This window comes from Mchenga conophoros, linkage group LG2 (genome assembly GCF_057382185.1).
Source record: "Mchenga conophoros isolate Kocher_MC1m ecotype Shallow Benthic linkage group LG2, M_conophoros_male_GT1.1, whole genome shotgun sequence".
NCBI lineage: Eukaryota > Metazoa > Chordata > Actinopteri > Cichliformes > Cichlidae > Mchenga > Mchenga conophoros.
This window is the reverse complement of record NC_140527.1, coordinates 20,309,814-20,314,123: the sequence shown is the minus strand read 5'-3', so window position 1 is coordinate 20,314,123 and position 4,310 is coordinate 20,309,814. Positions and strand designations below refer to the sequence as shown.

At 39.3% G+C, this 4,310-nt stretch overlaps 1 protein-coding gene across 1 annotated transcript; it reads left to right on the top strand.

The window, feature by feature from the left end:
- The first annotated feature begins 2,252 nt into the window (after positions 1-2,252).
- Positions 2,253-3,387, top strand: LOC146581860 (TOG array regulator of axonemal microtubules protein 2-like). The gene is made up of 5 exons (XM_085247669.1): positions 2,253-2,351; positions 2,454-2,559; positions 2,659-2,897; positions 2,993-3,148; positions 3,246-3,387. The coding sequence occupies exons 3-5, from the start codon at positions 2,737-2,739 to the stop codon at positions 3,385-3,387; spliced, it is 459 nt and encodes a 152-aa protein (XP_085103795.1). The 5' UTR covers positions 2,253-2,351; positions 2,454-2,559; positions 2,659-2,736.
- The last annotated feature ends 923 nt before the right edge of the window (positions 3,388-4,310 follow it).

The following is a 4,310-nucleotide window of genomic DNA, read 5'->3' as shown; positions in this document are numbered from 1 at the left end:
CTATTCTCATGTAGCTAGTTAAAACTAATTATTGCAAATGAAAGGTATCCTTGTTACCTAAATTTGATCACAGGCTCATCTTGCAGTGATGATACCCTTTAAAAAAATCTAATATAGGCTTAACACGGAAATGCGCAAAGATTTAAAACACCTACACAAAATTATGTCTATTAAAAGAGTCAGTGTTAGCTTACTTAGCCTGGGCCAGTGTTGTACTTACGCATAATAATGATAATTCTATAATTATAATTATAGAACTAGATCTACTTCTACTGAATCGAGAAAAGGTTCCTGAGAAGAGATTTAATTTTCAGTATATAAGAAATTTGGGGCGTTTCTGAAGGTACTGTACCATGTTAGAGCATCTTAACATAGAGTCCTTGAATACTAGGCAGTTGTAGAGGATGAGTTACTCTACTTTAAATGACTCCCACCCCTTATTGGAGGATTTCAGCTTCTTCCTTTGGGACAGAGGTTTGCAGCCCCTAAATGCAGGCGAAGCTTGAAGAAACAGCTTTGTCCAAACTGCTATTTTGTTGTCGTTGTAGCAAATGACACGTTTTTTTCTGTAGTTTTTAAAAACTGTATTTATTTATTTACTGTACTTATTTCTCTATTTATGACAGTGCTTTTATCTCCTTTTTGCTGTTTTATATGAATTTATCAGTATAGTGTTGTCTAGTTTTAGAAGCTGTGATTAGGACGTCTATTTAAATTTGTTGATTAAAGATCATAATTAGAGATCATAAGCTGCCTTTGATTTAGACATGTCTGATATTTTTGTAAAAACACAAAATAGTGTATATATATATATATATGAATATTTTCAAACAATTCACAATGAGTTCCATATGACATCATCCTAACAGTGATTTACTGAGCAGCTGAGTTAGAACTTGTCACTCACACACTGAGAAACACTCAAACTTTCTGTTTCTAAACAATTTATTCACTTTTTATCTCAGTCATGCCTGAAAAGACATCAGATAACTTTTTCCATCGCTTTCGAGATTTGATTCCGAGAAAACACACAGGTGGAGATGTAAGTAACTAAACCTACTCATTCTTGACTTCTCTGCTGTTCAAATGTAAACGTTTCTGAGAGATGTGTTATATTTTGCTGCTTTGCACAGTGTAATTTTTGTGTAAGTCACTGTAGACAGAGCAACTGTCAGCGCTTCACCACAGAGTCCAGGATCCTGGACTTTCACAAAGCTCAGAGCAGTAAGACAAATGTGTTCTTTCAACAGGCAGACACATTGCATATCGCACAGAGACCCAGAGATTATGCTGTGCGACTCCCACCTTTACCTAAGCAATGCGCAGACTCTCCACAGAGAGTCCAGAGAAGCTGGAAAATAAGTCCCTGGTTGGATGACCCCTTTTGGAATCAGGAGGACCCTAAAAGAAGTCTGTGTAGCCTCAGCTCTGTAGACACACACACACACCAAGTGATCTGAGGGCCATTCCTCTCATTGATCGTCCTGTTGAGATGACACCACTCACTCCAGTTCCTCCACCTCCTCGAGCAGCTTGTCCATCGCAATTGCCTGTTTTCTCTGCTAAACATTCAGGAGCAGGTCGTTTCAAAGGTGATGCTTTTCTTTAGTGGTTAAACCTGCTGTTAATCAGTTAGTTTAGATTTTAAATTTTGACACTGTAGATTATCTATTTTAATGCTAAATTACACACATTCTTGCTGTCCATTCATTTTATATGCTTTTTTGAAGAAAAAAAAATCAGGAAGAAAAATGTTTATTGTTGTTGTTTTTTTTAGTAAGATGTCAATTTGTAGTTATTTAGTTATTTTTTGTCTAAACAGACACGAAGGTCATTCATGGAATAAGAGTCTTGACAGTAAAAGACAAATTTGGGCCTATTTTGGAAAAACTGCAGCATTTCCAGGATGGGATTGTAACCTTACCTGGACACACAGTACCAACCAAAACATTTACTGCAGTAAAGCCTTTGACTCAGAAACCTCCAACAGTTCCCATACCGCAAAAACGAGGACCTCGGCTTGGGACGCTGCTGCGCTGTGCAAAAGTCGTCCCTATAGACGGTAAGTGGTTTTCCTCAGTAACTGTAGAAGATGCTGAATAATCAAACTTTAAATTAAGAGATTTTTAAAAAAAGATTTTAATGAACAATTAATCACTGCATCATGTACAATGCTTCGAATTAGAAGAAATTACAGTTTCTTTTTACTAACCTCGTTGATTATCAGACAAGAAAGCAGACAGTCAGTGCAGTCAGAATAATCCAAGAGAGGGCAGGGTCAAACTCCCGCCTCTAGCTACACCTGTAGAGAGCCTGTCCCACAGCTTTAGTCTGCTGTCTTCAGACGACTGGTAAGAAACGTAGTAAGGAGACATTAAATACTGCACAGAAACAGTGCTGCATAATGTGGCTGTGTTATTTGTGGTGTTCAATGTTGTGTTGTGTAAATACAGGATTAAGAAAAGACAGGGGTTGCAAACTATTCAGTCTCTGGCAAAGCACCACTCGGACATCCTGAAGACTAAACTGCATGAAGTGTGTCTGGTCCTCATTGAGGAGGTATTGCACACTTTATGTTTCTTATATGTGTTTCATGCAGCTAGTTTCCCTTCAAGTGCATACTACAGCCTCAACTGATGATTTTCACTCACATTTTAGGTGAAAAACCAACGCTCAGCAATAGCCTGTGAGGCCATACATACCATCGATGAGCTCTATATTCAGCTCCAGAAAACAATGGACCCAGAAGTTGAAACAACAGGCCGAGCTCTATTGCTGAAGCTTGCACAGACCAACAACAACTTTCTTCATCAGGAGGTCAATCTGGCGCTTGATGCCATGGTGGAAAATTGCAGCCATGGATGGATTCTGAGCGCTCTGTTTAACACAGGACTGACGTAAGAGGAGAGAAGAAGCTGTAGTGATTTTATTAGAAGACATGAAAGAGAGATCATGTTCACTGAGTTGTGTGTCTAATATTGTCCTTGCTCAGCCATCGCTGTGTCGCAGTGAGGAATAGCGCGGCTCAACACCTGCACCAGCTGGCTGACAAACTTGGAGCAGCCGTCATCCTGAAAGCAGGAAGCTTCACTGAAAGGTTTCTAATTGCTGCCTCTAGAATGGCAGGGGATGCTGCACCTGAAGCCAGGTGGGTACTTTTAAATGGGTTTGAAGTGCATCAATGTTTTATTTTCTGTGAGTTTACACAATTAATGAAAATTAATGATAACTGTAATCTTCCACAGGTACCATGGGCGAACAATCATCAAGAAACTGACCCTTCACAATGACTTTATGAATTTGTGGATGAAGATTGTCCCTGAAAAAGACAGGCGTACTGTGGAGAAGAGCCTGAAAAAGACAGGCATCCTGTGGAGAAGAGCCTGAAAAAGGCTAATAATTACAGGCAGCAGGTCAGCATCCAGACTAGGCTCTCCTCTCCAGCAGGGCCTGGGATCCCCAGATGTGACAATGCAAGTCCTGACGAATACAGAGGAGAAGAGCGGCTGCTACAGTAGCAGCAGCACTCTGAGGCTAAGCTGGGAAAGTGGTTGGAGGTTCAACCATCATGACCACAGACAGTCCCAGTCGCTCTGCAGGAGTAAACTTCTCCATCTTCAGGACTACAAACTATTTCTCTGAAGGACAATATTATTTAGATTTACATTAATTATTATTACATCATTCTTATTATTACATTATTTGTATTATTTCATTATTATTATCACATTTTTAAGATCCTGAATGGACAATGAATGAATAAATCCCTTTTTTTTTTTCATCTGAATTAAAATGGCACTTTGGTTGGCACATATACAGTTTCTGTTTTTCTGTCAACAAATATTAATACATTCTTAGTTCTCTTGTTTTCATTTTTAACCCATGATTTTGCATTTTTATCAGGATTCAAAGTCATTTTTATAACATAAAGAAATATTAAATAAATACTAGAAAGCGAAAATTTCAGAAGAAATTTGACGTGTGCCTATATGCTGCTGCTAATCAGTGTAGTTTGCCATTCATACGGCTACAGAGAGCAAAACTCAGCAGAGCAGCCATTCTCCACCATGAACTATGGTAAAAACAAACACCGCTCACGCCTCACAGATGACAGCTTACAGTTTTGTGTAAAGATGAGGTGATTTCGTACAGCCCCGATTTGCAGACGTTGTGCACAGAGGTTCATGAGCAGAAGTCCCATTGTACCACGGCAGACCCGACAATGTTTCCATGAACACGCTTTGAAGCATTACGTTATGGACCACTTTTCACACATGGTTGGTGTACCCACACAGCCGGCTGTAGCTTTT